The 17,203-nt window shown below is 37.1% G+C and overlaps 2 protein-coding genes across 7 annotated transcripts in view; one reads left to right on the forward strand and one right to left on the reverse strand.

Annotated features, from left to right (window-relative positions):
• Nucleotides 1-10,842, forward strand: part of LOC101845968 (exocyst complex component 6B) — a 45,376-nt gene extending 34,534 nt beyond the window's left edge. For all 6 annotated transcript variants that reach the window (XM_013080540.1, XM_013080547.1, XM_005089396.3 and 3 more), the window contains 4 exons: nt 595-736; nt 1,970-2,043; nt 2,659-2,771; nt 5,050-10,842. In XM_013080540.1, coding sequence (XP_012935994.1) covers nt 595-736; nt 1,970-2,043; nt 2,659-2,771; nt 5,050-5,176 — 456 coding nt within the window. In that variant the 3' untranslated portion in view covers nt 5,177-10,842. The remainder of the gene's footprint in view (nt 1-594; nt 737-1,969; nt 2,044-2,658; nt 2,772-5,049) is intronic.
• Nucleotides 10,843-13,070: 2,228 nt separating this feature from the next.
• LOC101846781 (probable tRNA(His) guanylyltransferase) overlaps nt 13,071-17,203 on the reverse strand; it is a 26,451-nt gene continuing 22,318 nt past the window's right edge. Inside the window, exons 4-7 of the mRNA XM_005089399.3 lie at nt 16,431-16,600; nt 16,085-16,173; nt 15,596-15,703; nt 13,071-14,960 (exon numbers count right to left, since the gene is read on the reverse strand). Of these exons, the coding sequence (XP_005089456.1) occupies nt 14,793-14,960; nt 15,596-15,703; nt 16,085-16,173; nt 16,431-16,600 (535 nt within the window). The 3' untranslated portion in view covers nt 13,071-14,792. The remainder of the gene's footprint in view (nt 14,961-15,595; nt 15,704-16,084; nt 16,174-16,430; nt 16,601-17,203) is intronic.

The following is a 17,203-nucleotide window of genomic DNA, read 5'->3' on the forward strand; positions in this document are numbered from 1 at the left end:
TGAATATACCAGTAGTGCTTTTCAGATTTAATGTTTGTGCTGATTTGTCTGACATTTACTGTGCTCAGCGTACTTACGTTTCCTCTTACTAATAGAGTTTACTGCTAGTTATTTATGCCGGTTATTTATGATTGGGAGAATGCCTTTCTTTTTAAGACTTATGTCATATATATATTAAAAAAAAATAATTTAGACAGTTATAATCTTCTTTGTGTCAGCATGTCTCCTTACATTTTAGTTCAACATCACAGCGCAAAAGCTGTGGATATGTCTACGTCAGATTTCTTGGTTGAGCCAATTGTGGTTGACTGGCTGATTAAAGGAGACAATGAGCTGGTACATTAGGGGAACAAGGCATCACAGCAAACCTGACCTCATATTTCTATCTCTTTGTCAAAGTAAAAGGTTCTTTTGTTTCAGTAAGTTTTTTTTATGCTTTCATTATTTTTTAAAAATCAGATAGTTAACAATATCCGTGGAAATTAGAAGTTGCTGGTGTAATTTAATGTAAAAAAATTTTTTCTTTTTTTTTTGCAGGGTCAGTTCGCATATATTATTTTTCTAATGATGTCGTAATGCTGTGTTATTTCTCAGGAGAAAGTGGCCAAAACTGCTTGCATGTCAGCATGCCAACACATAGCGTCGAGACTGATGGCTCTGCTGCAGGACAATGATATCAGGCAGTTGTCGATGGGTGCCTTGCAGCAATTCAACCTGGATGTTATGCAGTGTGAACGTGAGTTTCATTGCTATATCTACTCGTATGTTATTTTGTGTTTTTGCATGCCTTAACATCTTTGACCCTCACGTCTTGATGATTTCTATTCCTTGTCTTTGGTGTCAAGTTTGAGAATGGAGAGTATTTCACACGGATTCAACAGTTACTTGGGACATAAGAGTGTCAATATTTGATTATTGTGTCTAAAGATATCAATGTGTCCTAAGTCTAAATGTGTGAAACTCATCATTTTCCTCCCGATCTCTGTTTTTTTCTGACAACATTTGTGGAACTGAGTTCTCTCATGAATTCCATTTTGTTTTGGGGTGAAATACCGATCGCACTTGGTCAGAACTGTGTTTAAAACATTGCTATCATCCTGTGAGAGACCAAAGGTAGACAGAATCTTTTCTGCCTCAGGGCCCATTGAATATATGAGGCTACTAACTTGGACTCCTTCACTCTTCTTCGTCAACTCAGACGCAGTCCTAAATCTAAGGAAAGATTGATGCCACGAAGCCCATGTTGTCGGCTCCCGAAAGTTGAAATTTGCAGGTGGCTTAAAAGTCATGTTTCTTCCACTCACCTTGACGTTTCTCCACGTTATATCTCACTATCATGCGGCTCTCCTGTCTTCCTCGACCACTCGCTCATTTCTGACACCATGTTAGGATCCGAGCCGAGGAGTGAGTAGTGAATGAGTAGTGTGAGTGAGGTCTTTTATATTTTCCCATGCATACGCTTTCTTAACTCTTTACCAGTGAAGAGCGAGAATAATATTTCATTCGACGATTAAGACTTTCAAACCAGAAATGAATGGCAGTGTTCCATATCATTACACCTTGTTTTCTAAAACTGTATTGATTTAGACAGCGGTGTTGCACTTTTTATTCACGTCCCTCAGATATATGGAGATTGTTAAATATAAGTTGAGAGATGATATATTCATTTTGGACAAGAGGTACATTTTTCAGTCAACATTGATTTTGTTTAAATTCAGGCAATTTATATTTGATAAAAGTCTTGTGAGTGTCATTGAATATCTATCCTTTTTGTTGTTAACAAAAGTTTTAGTTTCAGTAATTTTTTAAAATGTTTACCCAAATAAACAGTGACTGTTCTTCAATATAGAGTGACGTTTTTTAGTTTGTACTGCTGTAATGCAGCCATAAGAATGCTTTAAGGACTTGAAAGCCTTGAAACATTTCAAAGAATAAAAAAACTTTTTTGCCCATCTCCTACTTCCCACAGAATTTGCAGCTTCAGAGCCTGTACCGGACTCAAATGATGGAACGCTTCAGATGGCTTTTACAGACCTGAGACAGGTACTTCCACAGTCAGCCTCTGAAGGCTTCTTTGTTTTCTTTATATCTGGTATAAATCAAATTAAGAAAGAATTATGATATTGGTCATAGGTTGTAGTAGTGTCTTTCATTGCTTGTTAAAGTTTGTAATGTAGAAGAGAGAAAGTGTAATGCTTTATAAAATTGTGTCAGTGGTAAAATTTGTTATGATAGAAAAAAGTTTGTGATAATTAGTTTATGTGGAAAATGCAGCATTTCTGTGAATGAGGCACTGACAGAAACTGCCACCTTATTGAAATTACCTCATGTGTTGTCAAGATTTTTCTTGATCTTGTGATTAAAAACAGCCATTTATGAAAATAGATGAGTTCGTTTCTTATATTCCTGTGGTGAGATTTGTTTTCCTTTGAATTGTGCTACAAAGTGTTCCGCATGTGACTCTATAACTATTTCTTGCAGTGTCATGTTATTGCTGGTCTCTGCTGAGCGGCTCCCTGTCATAGTAACTTTGGATATCACGTCTTGCTCAACTCGCAATACATCCTGGCTTGGGCATGTTCAGGCTTACTACGTGGCAAGGATTGATTTGAAAATGAAATGGTTTTCTGTGAATCTTTTCTTTGTTTTCTTCCTCAGCTTCTTGACTTGTTCATTAACTGGGATTGGTCGGTGTACCTAGCAGACTTTGGCAAGCAGCAGGCACGGTATCTGCGGGTGCCTCGACACACAGCGATCAGCTTGTTGGAGAAGTGAGTGTTCATTTGAGTATTATATTATTGGCAAGTCCTTGTAATACTGTCTGTTCCTTAATGTTTGTGTGGGGCTCTACCATAGTGTATTCCTTTATTTTTTCATTGTATCTGTACTTCTCACCAACCCCCCTTTGGTATTCACCACCATTTTCATGCTGACTTGCAGTTACCTATGATCCAACTATGACAAATTTTGTCATTATGTGGATATTGGTGGTGTGTGAAGTTCTGGAGCTAAACCAAAGTATGACTCATGTATTTCACTTTTTTATAGCTCTTATCCTACTTTATCAATTCCCAACACTAGAGTGTTTTTGGCCATTACCGTATTGGAAAAGTGTACAGTGTTGGGAAGATGCCTTCAGCGACATTCACTAAGTTGGCTCATTCTACTGAATTCTGAAATACTGGCTTGAAAAAAGTTCCCGGGGGGGGGGGGGGGGGGGCTGAGAAGGAAACAATTGGGTTGAACTTCACTTTATTTTTAATAAAGTCAACGTGTCTTCACTGGTTTTCATAAAAGAATTTTGAGTGGAGTGAGGTAACATCTGAGATGTTGTGTTGAAACAGCAGCACAAGTTTCCAAAAGCATATCTGGTGTGGTTTTGGAAAAAAAGTCTTGGCATCCTGCACTTTTAGATGAATCAACAGGGCTTGAAATCTTTGCCTGCCAGTCTTATAACATGTTATGACATTGGTTTTAGTCAGGTGTTGTTACAAATTTTATTTTTTGTTTTTCGAAGGTTTAGTTGTATCCTAGCTCAGAGTGAGTTTTTACCATTTAGCTTTTGTGTTTAAGAATCTGTCTTTGCATGGGTCTCAATATTTCACTATTTAGCGGATAGAGGATTTCCGCACCGCCATTTTCTCCGCTAAACTCTGCTACCGTGACAGCGGGCCAATCAGAAAGAAAGTCGCTGGGAGCAGAGTGACTGCCAGGCCCCGGGAATTACCCGGGAATTTGAAAAAAATCGCAGAGGCGGGAAAATACATGAAAGATCTCGAATGTTATTTAAAAACCAAGTCCAATAACGTCTTTATGTTCATTTTTGCCGGTCGCGATTGTGATATTAATTCGGCTTTTCCCGGTCTGAGAGTACGTTTCACGTGAACAGGTGGCTATGGCAGCAAGCGGAATTGTATGTGACACCGAGGCTCAACCGGAAAATCAAGATCTCAGAAATTTGTCTTTAAAAGTCTGGTAACGCAACATTTGTAACATGCAGGTTCTGCGTTACAAATGTTGTGTCGCCAGGAAAATAATATTCGTCACTGTGCTGTCACTGTACATATGGGGCAAAAAAAAAAAGAAAAGAAAGTTATACAAGCGTCTTGTTGGGCTCGTCATTGTGACCAGCCAGTGAACCTGTGTGCGTTCTGAGCGCTGTGAAGTACAGGACTCCGGAATGGGGGGAGATTATTGATTTTTTTAAAGATACACTCGGGGATGGGGGGAGGGCTGGACGCATCGCCAGAGGACAGAAAAAAAAGAAAGTTGAAGCAAATTTTTAATATTTAGAATTTTGATTACTTCTACAGCTGTCTGCAAAGTAAAGTGCGCGTTGGTGAGGGCCTTGTGTATAATCGGATAAGCGTGTTATTGAACTTAAGGCAGGGGCCTAAGTGTTGGCGTTTCATTGGATGGTGACAGTAAATTATATCTCTATATTTTAGCTTTCTGTTCAAGATTCGCAGATTTTTCAGTGTTACTGCATCTTGCCCTCCCACAGTTCTTACACCTTTCACACTGAATAGGTTTACTTGAGCTATTCAAGTTATTACTCTACTTTGAGTTTGAGCTTTAATTTTTGTCTTTCACATTTATTATGATATGGATCGTTACACCCAGACTGGTTCATGACAGTCGATATTCTGGTTCTAGGCCTTTTCTGAGGCTCAAAACAAGATTCATTTTTATATAGTTAATATATGCAGGTGAATATGATGACGGGAAAATACAAATAAGTCACACAAGACCGCACGTAATCAAGATGATTAAATATTTGGTAAGTGACTCTTACTTGAAATTATCTTCCAAACCCTCAAACTTGTATGAAATAACCTTGCTTTGATAAATTGATGGTTTTTATTTCAACATTCTAGGGTCCAACAGTAAAATAATAGTGGGTGTCTCGCGAAAATAGGCTTCTGTCGTGATCACGCGGAAAGTTCCTCCTTTTTAAAAATTCTGAGTTGAGACCCATGCTTTGTCTGTTTGTCATATGTGTGTGGTTGTGTTCCGTTTTTCCTCTAATAATCTTTTTTATCTCTCCAGATTGAACAATGCTGACAAGAAGAAGAACAATTTGCTGCAGTCTTTGAAAAAGAACGAAAGAGAAAAGAAAAAGCTGATAGACACAGTCTTGAAACAACTGAAAGTCCTTGAGAATGGGACTACTTAATACTGATGTCCTGTGAGCGGAAATGTTAACTTGACTGCGCCAGTAATGAAATGTCGGCAAAATATATTTTGGCTGTACACCTTGGGGACACTGTTGGTTTTCATGTCTTTTTCCTCTTATTTGCATACCTGAAAACTTTTTGTCACAACACAGAATATTTGGCGTCCACCTTACCTCCAAATCCCTGCTGCTTTGGAAATAATTTAATTGCATTTCTTGTACACTCTTTTTTTTCTTTTGCAGTGCTATTGAAAGGCGTGACAATTAAGAATAGTAAAAAAACTGATCTGTTAGATGTTAGTATTAAATCTGTTAAAAAATGAGTGGGATGTATACAACAACCTCCCCGAGAAGAAAAATGGCATGAACATAAAATGTCTCATGTACATTTTGTTGGTCTAAAGATGTTTAGAGAGCTTATGACTTTCTTTGTTCTGTGTTTGGATGGAAGGCTGTTAGGTGAAAATAATGCAAATTCTTATATAGAATTTTCATATCAGGCCTGCTACACGACAGTATTACCTTCATTGGAAAAAATCAAGTTAGAAGAAGTAAAAGGATATGGTAGTAAGCATTTCATTATAATTTCATGGAAAGGGTGGAAGAGAACATGAATGGTCTTGAAATCTTCTAGTGGTCAACTTTTAGCTCTGAGATGAGGATTCTGGGCTGAGGCAGATTTTGTTGCTACAGTTTGTTGTGATTTCCCAGTGAAGGTTGTCATTTTAATGCCAGTTTCTACCAAGCCAAGATAATGAGGAAAAGGATAAGTAGCTTTGGCCACTTCTTTTCGTATACGGCCTTTTATGATGGAAATTTAACCATCAATAGTATTGAATAAAATTTCCTCATGATATTATATTTTGTTAAACATATTGATCAAGCATAAGTCGTGAAGTTGTTTTTACCCTGCATAATGACTGATTTCTATTGTAAAACAGATTGAGCTGATGAAATTTTTCTTTCCTCGTTTATTCATTTGTTGCCTAGACTTCTCCTGTATGAAGCACTCCTCCTTGTTATGGCCTCAGGAAAGACATTTCGTGAAACCCTTCAGTTCTACACTCAGTTACACGGAGACTTTGTAAACATTTATACATATTTAAGAGGTGTCTTTAGTTACCTCCATGTGATGCTTTAGGAAGATTACAAAAGTGGAATTTTTTAGAACAATTTGTAGTAAATATATAGATCGCTCACTTGACTATATTTGAAATGCTAGTTTTTACAAAACCAAAACAAAGTTGAAATTACAGGCCTGCCCCCCTCCCCTGCACTCCCATACTGCATACTTATGTAATCCTCATGGTAAAAGAGTATGTAATCACTGATTATTAATCAGTCAGTAATGTTACATTGTCTTTCATCCTTGTTGCTGTGTTACTGTCAAAAATACTTGCATTTTCTATGTGCTGAATCATGTAAAAATAATGACTTAGCCAGTGATTTTTTTCTACCGAATTAATGGTTTGTCCTTGTTTTATAAATTGTTCCTTTGAATTTTTCTCTAAACCTACGATGAAAGTAGTTGAAGTTTGCTATTCAAGATGATGTTTGATTTGGTAACTACAGTAAACAGATATTGGATTTTATATGACAGATTTTTTTCCTATGGGCATGTATTAGTACTATTACATACAGCTTTTGGTGAAATCTGTTTTGAATTAAATTAAAGGAAACTACTACTCATAACATCAATTGTGAACAATGGACATCATAAAAATGTTATAATTCCTTGCACGGGATTGCACTTTCCCTGAGGCTATGAGGTCATGTCATTGTGTTAATCAAAGCTCTTTCAATGGTCAATCATCTGCTAACTGTGCAGTCTTGTCTGCTGTATTTCATTATATGGTAAATGCTTCTTAGGTCTGTTGTCTTATATCTTGCTTGTTGGGGCTGTATATTTTTAAACCATTGATTCTGGTCTGTCATGTTTACAGTGTTCATGAGAGTTTTGAATTAGATGTACATGATCTGAGTAATAACAAAGTAGATGTTCTCTTTATGAATGTATGATGACATTCAATACTAGTCATTTTAAGAAATATGCTCCATTAAAAAAGCCATTACGTGAAATGAGGAGTTTTTTTGTAGTTTGGTTTGAATCTTGTGCATTTTCAGTATAATAATATATGTGCAATGTTTCAAAACAGAAAATTATCCCATGTAGAGAGTTACCTTGACTTATTCACAAAAGACTAAAGATGAATCTGACTTTTTTTCAAATGCCTGAGAATTATATTTAGCTCATTCAGCGCTGAAGGAATTTTATCATTTGAGTCCTGTGCAGAGCATTTTTGCTGCATGTTGAGCACAGGCTATATCAGCTGAGCCCTTACTGCAGATGGTCAGATGGGTAAGCATATTCACATATATGTACGTGTGATTGGTGTTGGACCGTGTGATTCACTTGCTCTGTGCCAGAGTTCTTGTCTGTACCCTGTAAATCAGATAAATTTGGAAAATGCAGAAAAATCTAAAACTGTGTTTTCGGTTTACCATTGTAAACTTTGAAAGTTTTTAAAGATCATTCTCGTAGAAGATTGGTCTGTGGCCGGTTGTTGCTTAATGTCAAGTTTTTGTCATTTGGATGATTGCTGCTAAGTGAAATTGTACTTTTCAAAGTTTAAATTTAGAGATTAAAGTACTGAGTGAATTCATTAATGAAGTCTGTATGTTAACAGGGGATCTTCTGTACTAATGTATATTCCACAAGTAGTTATATGTCTTTCTACACAAGATTAACTCTTCGTTCATAATGTTGTCTTGATCATGAGTGGTCCAGGAGGTCACCAGCAAGGCAGTATAAATGTGCAATATGCAATACTCATGTTCTTGCTTAGCCATGTTGATACCATTCTGTGTTGCTTTAGAAAGTTTTGGTGCTGCTTTTTATGCTCCAACAATCTTGTGGGTATGCGATGTATTTGTGAGGCACTGAGTGATTTTTGAGGTTTCTCCTCCACCCCATTCCCAGGGATGTACGTGTATTGTCTACTGAATGCTCTGTCCTGATGAATAATAATAGGTCGAGTACCTGCCAGTTATTTTACTAGTGTGGTGATGGAATTTTACATTTTTGTTATTGGTTTGTGTTTACTATGGCCCAATGTGTGCCTTGACTTACTTTCCTTTATGTTCTGGTGAATGTGACTTAAGTGTATAAATCCGACCAGCTGAGCTCAACTTTCTGGAAGTGGGAGTTAGTTCTTGGATCATGTTGTGCTTCTCATATAGTGAGCTCAATTTGTGTATAGCCACTGGTCGCTCTTACTTTTCCCTGTCCCTCTGTATTTTCTGTCTGTTATCTTACTTTTTGACCCCCTTTGCAGTGTTCTCGGTTTGTATATTGGAAAAGTCAAGCCGCATGTAGTGTTTTGTTTTTTCTGTTTGAGTACTTTAAAACTGATGGGTTTTTTAAATCTTAGTGTTAGGAAAGCTACTGTGTGCAGTTAGTGTATTTGTTGAGGTTTAGATTTTTTTTAATGATGATGTTTGCGTGGACCCACAGAACTTTTTCATGCAGTTTTCATGTCTTTTTGATAGTGGCTCAATCCTGTAATAGACACATTTGAATGCAGATGGCGCCTTCTGTGGAACCAGACTGCTGAAAACATGTCAAGCAGACATTGGGAAGTTCAAAACCGGTTCACATACCCTTTTCCTGGGATCTTATTAGTAACTTACAAAAGTTATTAAGGATTTATTCATATATGCAGCTGACATATCGAGAGAGCTGATGACATATGTTTGACTTTGTGATATCCTTCCATTTCAATGCCATTGTGAAAATACTTTTTAAAACTCAGAATTATCAGACAGTCAGTGGTTTCTTGTCTCTATATAATTTTTTCCTCAAGGATACATAATTTATTGGCCAACTGTTTAGATGTAGTCTACTTCACTCAAAGTTTTGAAATAAAAAATAAAACAAATTTTAGTTTCTAAATCAATGGTATTGGTTTCATGTGCTCACGAAATATTTTGTCAAAATTCATATTCTAAATGTTGAAAAAAAAAAGCAAGAAAAAGTACCCAATGTAGGTACATTCATGAAAAGAATCTTTCTCTCTCCTGAAAAATTTTTCTTTCTGGGCTTTGAGCACGTGCTGCTGTTGGTCTTGTGAAATCAAGTCAGTTTATTGTTACACTTTACAATGTGAGAGAGAGAGAGAGCAAGCAGCACTCTCGGAGGGGGGCAAGAGAAATAAATATACTAATCTTTCTAGTCTGCTTCCTGTCATTCAATTGTCTTGGCTGATACTAAATCAGTTTGCCGATTTGTTGGGTTTATTTTTTAAAAATAAGCTTTTCTCCTATTCGTTTTTTTCTCTCAAAACCAATCTAAGATTGAATTTGGCGGTTCCCATAGTTAGGACAACCATCTTTTCTAATGTCTTCTCCACAGTCATAATATGTGTGGCATCATGGTGAAATCAGGCGCTCGTCAAAATAAGGAAATTGAAGAAACTGACATTTTTTTCGCCTGCCGACCAGTTCTATCGATCATTTTAAAAATGATTTTTAGTAGATTTTTACTTAAAAGCGTTGATCAAAGACACAAAGAAAAATTGTTAATTTGCAGTTTCCAAGGATGCTCAAGCTTTGGAAGTCACCAAACTTTGACAGCCACTTTGTCACTAATTTAGCTCTGACCCCAGGCTACCTCCACCTCCTTCAATAAAGAATATCTTGACTTTTATTCAAGATAGATATAGGTATTAAAAAAAAAAAATCAAAAGCAGATCAAATGAACAGGCTTTAAGATGATTCCAAGAATTCCATTTGCCTGAAATTGATGAGCACCCGATTCTACCATGTCGTGACACATATATGTCAATACTAACTAAAACGAAAACTCCCAACTAGAAACAAGCCCACATTGAACAAACAACATCAGATCGGCAAGATATAGACAGTTGCCTTTTTAATGTCAAGTTCTAAAAGACCTGTTGTTTTCTATGCAAGCGATAGTTACTAACTAACTTGATATCCTAGTGATGTTTACATATATTTATGGCTGTGTTAGTCTGTGCTCTTAATTGTACATAAACATATGTGGATGAGTGAGTTGGTTCCTGGCTACTGAGAGCTGAATAGGTTGCATTTGTTTGTGAATTTCGGTCTCTTGTGCCGGGACCTGGGTGTGACATTCCAGAGTGAAAGTGAGAGGCGTATTTATTTAATGTTGGCAGACGGTTGTCCAAGAGTCACACTTATGATCACGCGGCTCTTTCTCGTACTTAATTTTTGTAAGCGTTGTAACTGCATACTTTATATTCCATGTGATAGTAACAATAGCTCTGTTCAATATTTTTGTCTTTTTCCGCCAATGATGCAATGTTTGAACCTCTGGGTTTTTGGAAGTGCTGAGAGTGAGAACAATCAAACAGTATTTATCAGAGGAATGTGATGTGAATGAAAAGAATGGATGCATTTGCATATTGTTGTGTGTGATGAAACTTTGCTTCCAGTGCATTCTTTTTTGCCATATAATGCTCTCTTATCTTCAACTGACTGTAGATTCCCTCAGTCTTGCTTATTCACTTACATTGGCTAGACTTGCATACTCACATGTACATAAGTATTTGCACTGTTATTGCAAATGTAAAAAAAAAACATTTTAAATGAATCAATGTAAATACATCATATTTATCAGAAAGCTATGGTTTTTCTGTTTTCTGTTTTTTCATTTTTGTTTGTTTGTATGTGTGTGTGTGTATACTAGTAGTCCATTGGATCTAGTAATTACATTTTGTCTGTGCTTTCAGTGATGAGAGCATAAATATATGCAGCTTCTTTTCTGAATCTTGAAGCTCATAGATGTGACAGTACTGCTGTAGTCCTGTAGTCCTTACTGTATGTAGGTGCTGAGATACATCATCATCAGTCGTTTCAAAATTGCCCAAATAGATTATTGGGGATTTTGTGATAAAGACCATAGGCCTATTTGATTTTAAAAGACGGGGGGGGGGGGGGCATTTTACAGTTGCAGTATAGGTTTGTTCTGTTCGTTATTGCCTTCCCAGTTGTTAATTGAAAAATGACTGCTGAAGTCATGGTTTTGATTTGAGCGCTTTCTTTGCTTTAATTTTCTCTGAACTTAAAAAAATGACTTAAATGATCGTGGAGGAATGACATTGACAATTTGTCGTTTTGTTAGTTAGTAAGCACAGACACACCTATGGGAGAACTGTAACTTTAATAATGCAGAGGAACTGTTGCAAAGTGGAAGTGAGTAGGTCCTTCTCTCTTGTCAAAAGAAACCTTGAACCTTGCACATAGAACTGTTCAATATTTTGTCCTGATGTGCCCCCCAAGTTGAGTACGTGGGTGGTTGGCGAGTGCTCTGGTGTGGTTTGCTTCTTCTTTCCTATCTCACATCTAGTCTCTCCTTCTTCTTTTTTATGTTTGTGTTACTCTCTTGTAACACCTCTAATCTTCTGGCACTCATGTGACCTTATGCAGTTCCGAGCGCCGTAAAACTTCCACTAAAAAATTAAATAAATAAAAGAGTACGACAATTTTTTAACTTCATTGGGCAATTAAATGTTAGCAGTGCTCCACAGTGCGAAATGAAACCACCTACCCAGAGTGTTGGGTCTATCATTGGCTTTGATAGCCTGGTCCTTCAGATTTGTTCTTTTCAAGTAGGCAATGACTGATAAGTTTGGGGGGAGTTTTCTTTCATTTAGTCTGGCTGTGACCTAAGGCTCATGGGTCTAGAGTGCCCAGAAGTGGTACTGGTAGGTAAGTGCTGTTAATGCTAAAGGTTGTACTCTTCATCAATTTTTTAAAAAATGGGAACCCCACAGCTTGCAATTTGAGATATAGAATGCAGGCCAAAGCAAAGATGACATCTTGTTTGGTGCGACGGAGGGTGCATTAGATCTACTCTAGGCACAGAACAAAGTGGCACTTCTTGATATAGCCCAGTAATGGTTCTGGAACAGTGAAGTTTTAAAATTGTATGGTAAAGATATAAAAATTTAGAGGACACCATATAGTTCAGGAGCGCTCCATTAGCTCAGTGGATATCATGCTAGGCTGCATAGTAGATGCCCCTGGTTCAAATCCAAGACTGGGTATTCTTGAACTCGGGTCATTTTGCGGGTTTTCCAAGCTCTCAACCGATTAGGCTTGGTCCTATCGTAGACGGAAATCAAATTCGAAGGTCCTGCCTCTTAAATAACCTCATAATATAGATATAGGGGTATTAAAACCATTCACTTACTATGGTTCTGGCATGTATAAGCATAATGGGTCTTCAATGCCATGTGCATGGGTAATAGGTAGCACTTGTAAATCTTATTTCATATTAAATACATGATACAAATCTTATTTTTAAAATTTAATATTAGATCTAGTCTTCTTCTCAAGCAACTGTTTCTTTTGCATCTTTGAAGAAACTGAAATTGTTAAAAATACAGTCTAGCACACACATAGTGAAAAAGGCAGAAAACAGAAATCTTTTCATGATGTTCTTGAAAATCTTCTTTTTTAGTTTTAGTAAGGTTTTACAGCGCTCGCAACTGCATAAGTCATAAGGTCATATGAGCGCCTAGGGGTGGATGTCAACAGAGAAGTCTAAACGGGGAATCATGGCTTACTCTGCTCACCTCTCTAGCCTCTACAGCACAAATTCTGCTTCGACTATCAAAGCACCCTGGAAATAGCAGTTCACAAGAGAGTGACAAACATACAAAAGAAGTAGAGGAAAAATGACGATAGTAATGATGAGGAAAGAAAAATCAGCAGTTCCCCCTATGTTGGTCTGGCACAGTATGAGCATGACATTGATAAAATCTTCACTGTGTGTGTGTTTGCTATGTGCATGATTGATTGTACGTTGGCTGGCTCAAATCAAACAGAAAAAACAATAATAAAACAGTAGATTCTTCACTCATTTATTAAATGCTTTGATTATGGTACTGATAATGAAATGAAAACTTTCAAAACAAATTAATATTCATTCATCCAGAAAAAGAAACATTCATCCACTTGAAAGACAAAATTCTTTCTTTGGAATAATGTTTATAAAAATACATAATAGATCTATATTAATATGTTTTATTACCATCTCATCAAACAATAAAACCAGTAAGGTTTTCTTGGCTATTGCCCTTAAAACCAAATTACAATCAATTATTTATTTAACCCATAACCACCAAATGTCACTTTCAAAGAACAAAACATGACGGGAACAAAAGTGAAAGTTTGGTTTACAACACTAGCCCACCAATTATTATACTTATACCACATTCTCATACACGTAAGAGACAAAACACTTGACATACAATAACAAAAAAGCAAACATAAAGTTACAGTGGAATCCGTTTAAATTGAAATCTGCAGGAACCCCAAATTTTCTTTGGTTTAGAAAGATTGCTAAAATGGCGTGCACACTGAAGTCATCACTCAAATCCCAAGAATAACAATCACTGAATTATGGACTCTTCTTTCTAGGGGTGAGAATGGGCTTTTCCCATCGGCACTACTTCGTTATTACAATTCTTTTCTCTCCCAGAGATGACTGTCGACAGCGAAGAGTTGGGAATGCCATGCTTGCAGCAACTTTCACTTTATAATTGTTTTTTTGCTTCTACCTCTTTCAATAACTGCAATTGATCTGCAGTCTGTACGCATTGCGCTTTCTCTTGGAAATTGTCAGCTGGCTCATATCTGCCGAACGGTCACACAGAGCAGACAAAAGAGTAGACTGGCACATTGTACTGAACACCACCACTGACACTATAATCTAAAGTCTATGGTCATACTGTGCTCTGTGCTAGGCTAGGCCTAAAGAATATAGAAGTGAGAAGGCTCAACGCCAATGAAGTCATGAAACACATCACTTGCGGTCACTGTCTCATTGTATGTTAACTAGCTTTGCTAAGACAATAATTGCACCACTATGCTATACACAGTGCATAGGCCTCTGGATGTGTGTGATAAACATAATTATGCAAACAGTAAACTGGCAATGCCTCTCTCTAGCCCAGAATCTACACAATTGCGTTCTCATGCCTCTTTCTTCTCTTCGCTGTCTTGAAGTAGTAAGACTTGATGAATTGTGTTATTTGCAGATCGCTAGTGACGATTTAGACAACATAACGCTCGAAATTTTTGTTGTTTCAGAGTATTTTTTCTGATCAGTATTATTTTACAAAGACAAAGAAGAAAAAAAGAACTGATTTTTTTTGTCCTTCAGATCACAGCCGTTTTCCGGTTAACCATTTTCAGTGTAAGCGGATTCCACTGTACCTTAAATAACGAGATGCAGGAATTGGCAATAGATAAAAAAGGAAAACAATTTTTCACAAGATAAAAGTACTAAGTCAGGAAAATGTTTCAAATATTTGAATGTTTGAGCTGCACGTAACTAGCTCTACACCATTTCCCAACAGTGTTTATTCAAAAAGGTGAGAACTGTTCTTTCACAATCATCATCTCTCTTCCTCGTCTTGGCTCTCAAACTTCAAAGCAAAGACACTGAGGAGAGCAGGTCTGAACAGACACTAGATATACTGATCTGTTTCTTAACTGCGTCACATGTGGGCTTACATACAATGTATATCATGTACATGTCTATAAGATATAAAATTCTTCATGGTTAGCTGCCATACAACTTTGGATTTAGTATATACGGGTGCTCTTCCCAGAATTTTTTGCCTATAATGTCTGAGTGTAGCACTACACTCCCCGGTTTCCTTTCTGACTTCTTGGATGCCGAGTACCCTCTGTAGTTGTTGGTCTCCCTCTCTGACTGAGCCTCTGCATCCTGCACCAATAAAACAAGCAAGAGCATATCAAGTTCTTTTCAAATAAAGCTGCATCTCAGTCTTCAAAGCTCCATGTCGTCATCATAAGTCAGCAATCAAAACATTGCACTGACAACATTGGTTTTCTGGAGCTGAAACTTTGACTTTGAGCATGTGTTACAGAAAAAGACAACAATGTATAGAACATGAAGCAATATTTACAAATGTGACTCTGTACAAACATTCCTGTACAATTGTGCAATAACAATGAGCACAAAGCAAATGCCATACCTTTTCAAATAGACAGTCATTCAGGGATCTTAAATAACTACAAACAAATAGATTAAAATCAAAACATTACTGGGTCACTTTTTAAACATGTCCTAATTAACCAGATTTCAGATTGTGTCCCAGCTTTCATACTTCCCATTATAATCTTAATGCACTGATAAGACATTTAGGTCATTAACCCATGACATTCTGACCATTTTAGAAAAACCATGATGTGAATGGTAACTGTTAGTCAGTGTAAAAATAATTTGAGTTCATGCAATGTATTGGTCTTTAAAAAATTAAAAACCACAATGCAAAGTATAGTGTGGTAGGTTACAGGTTATTTTCTAGAGATAAATTTAAATAATGTTTTTCAACTTACACGAGGTCTGATGAGCACTGTGCCTTTACGGTACAGTTCAGGAAGGTTGTTGTAGTTGATATTGAACTGTGAGTACAGTAGCTCATTCTTGTCGCTTGATAAAGTGCCCTGGATGAGATGAGACAAGGTTTGGAACTGTGAAATACAAACTTGTGAGGTCAAAACTTAAACAATTCAATGTCAATTAATCCAACTCATATAGAAAACAACACATAGTCATTATGAAGACTTGCTGTCTACTGTGAAACGAAGAAAACAGAAGTAGTATGGCCATGTAACAAGATCATACGGCTTATCCAAGACCATTCTTTAGGGAACTGAGCAGGGGAGGAGAAGCAAAAGGAGAGGAAGGCAAAGGAAGAGGTGGACCGACAACATTGCGGAGCGGGCAGGGAAATCCTTCGCCCAAACTCAGGCGTTCACAAAAAGACGTGAAAAGTGGAGGCACCTGATGAGGCTCTTTGTCATACAGTGCCCATACGATCTTACCTTCAGTCTCTCTTGTGACTGAGCTGGTGTCAAACCTTTCTCCTGTACCAGCTTCCAGAAACATGTGTTGTATAAGTTGTTGATGTGACCTGCAACAGAAATCATCAATCACTGTAAATAGAGGATCTTTTAAACTTTTTAACAGATAAAAACATATATAGGCCAACTTGAAGGAAATAAACAGGCAAAAATGTTATTGCTGAACAATAAAAAATAAAGATTGGGATGTGAAAATTCTTGTAATATTGTGTAAAGGACTGTCAATAAAGGAAAATTTGCATTCTAAAAACACAGCGAAATTGAACTTTAGTATCAAAATGAAAAATGCACTGAAGTGAACTCTTACAGTCAGCCTGTCTCCAGCTGAGGTAGTCTCTGAGGTTGTCGTCGGATGGGTAGAGCACCACTCTGGCATCAAAGGCCGGCGGGTACTGCAGCTCTTGGGTGTTGAAGTACCGTGGCCAGTACAGGGTGAATGATGAGGCAAACAGGCTCACCACGTTAGTCATTATTTTACTGAAGAAGAAATGGGGGGAAGGGGGTGGGGGGGTGAAGAAGACATGAATAATAAAAATAATAATAATAATAATACAATAATAAAAATGATAATATTTATAGAGCCTGCTCCTGTTTGATCACAGCTCACAGTACATTAATTCAAGCTGAAACTGCAGCTAAGTTGGCAAGTCATTAATTAGACGTATTTAAGTTCTTAACTTTAAAAACCACACTGGCACAGTACCGCTAAATGGGTGTTTATTAAACCCAAGTCAACATGGAAATCTAAACCAGACCCACATTAAAAGCAAATGTTGATCCAACTAATTACATTCCGTCCAATCATCCCCAACTATTCCCAAGCACTGATACAAAAGAAACAGAAGGACTAGATAGAAACAGTAGATAATTGTATCTTATACAGGAAGACAGATAGAATCTAATATAAGCTCATACAAGTGGGCATATGAATGGACAGAGAGATCATACAAATACCAAAAAATAGACTGACACTCCATCAGGCACACTCTCTAAACACTAAACAAATCCTTAACGGGTACATACATCTGTTTGACAATGACAATGGTAATTGTAATTGTCCATGAAACCTGGAAACAGATC

Source organism: Aplysia californica, unplaced genomic scaffold, assembly GCF_000002075.1.
Source record: "Aplysia californica isolate F4 #8 unplaced genomic scaffold, AplCal3.0 scaffold00006, whole genome shotgun sequence".
Taxonomy (NCBI): Eukaryota; Metazoa; Mollusca; class Gastropoda; order Aplysiida; family Aplysiidae; genus Aplysia; species Aplysia californica.